This window comes from Pygoscelis adeliae, unplaced genomic scaffold (genome assembly GCF_000699105.1).
Source record: "Pygoscelis adeliae isolate BGI_AS28 unplaced genomic scaffold, ASM69910v1 Scaffold411, whole genome shotgun sequence".
Lineage (NCBI taxonomy): Eukaryota > Metazoa > Chordata > Aves > Sphenisciformes > Spheniscidae > Pygoscelis > Pygoscelis adeliae.
Window position 1 is genome coordinate 45,220 of NW_008824111.1, and position 1,117 is coordinate 46,336.

General features: G+C 41.0%; 1 protein-coding gene across 1 annotated transcript in view; it reads left to right on the forward strand.

Moving 5' to 3' along the window:
* The first annotated feature begins 223 nt into the window (after positions 1–223).
* Positions 224–1,117, forward strand: part of LOC103925497 (ERC protein 2) — a 280,258-nt gene continuing 279,364 nt past the window's right edge. Inside the window, exon 1 of the mRNA XM_009334228.1 lies at positions 224–337. Coding sequence (XP_009332503.1) covers positions 224–337 — 114 coding nt within the window. The remainder of the gene's footprint in view (positions 338–1,117) is intronic.

Below are 1,117 nucleotides of genomic sequence, written 5' to 3' on the forward strand. Positions count from 1 at the left end.
ATTACGTGCTGGCTTTGTCACCGTTGACATTAATTATTGATAGGGGTTTCAGAAATAGCGCATGTGCTGTCAGAGTTGACTGTAATATAAGATAGGGACTGTGGTGATGCTAGAGGGATTATAGAGAGGAAAGCACCTGTAGCATTTTGAGTTACATGCTTCTAATCATCAGACTTTTATTTTGTTGTAATGAATTCACATGAGCGATTAAAATAATGGAAAGATGAGTCGTCAGGCTTATTTCTATCGTGTCCCTCCACAGGAATTACATAGAAGAACCCAACTTCAGCCTGAGCCAGCAAAGACGAAGGCTCTTCAAACAGTTATTGAAATGAAGGTATGGTCTTTGCATGTTTTCCCACACGTTATTTTTGTAGCATGAACTCATGTACTGGCTCTGGCTTGGATGGAGTTAATTTTCCTCATAGCAGCCTGTATGGTGCTACGTTTTGAATTTGGGACCAAAATAGCATTGATAACACACTGATGTTTTAGCTGTTGCTGAACAGTGCTTACGCAGAGTCAAAGCTTTCTCAGTTTCTCACTCTGCTCCCCCCCCAGCAAGTAGGTTGGGGGTGGACAAGAGGCTGGGAGGGAATGCAGCTGGGACAGCTGACCTGAATTGACCAAGGCGATATTCCGTACTATAGAATGTCATGCTTAGCAATAAAACTGTGAGGGGAGGACATTCAGAGTTAATGGCATTTGTCTTCCCAAGTAACTGTTAATGCATGATGAAGCCCTGCTTTCCTTGAAATAGCTAAGCATCTGCCTGCTGATGGGAAGTAGTGAATGAATTCCATAATTTGCTTTGCTTGCGTGCGCAGCTTTGCTTTACCTATTAAACTGGCTTTATCTCGACCCATGAGTTTTCTCAATTTTGCCCTTCCGATTCTCTCCCCCATCCCACTCACGGAGAGTGAATGAGTGGCTGTGTGACACTTAGCTGCCTACCAGGGTTAACCCACAACACTTCGATTTATAACTTTTACTATTAAATCATTAAATGCTTCCTTTTACTTCTCAACTTATTTTGCTGTGAAGCTAGGAATAATTAGTATTTCTTTCTCCCAGTCTGTTTTCTTAATAAGACTTGATTTAAAAAAAAAAAAAAAAT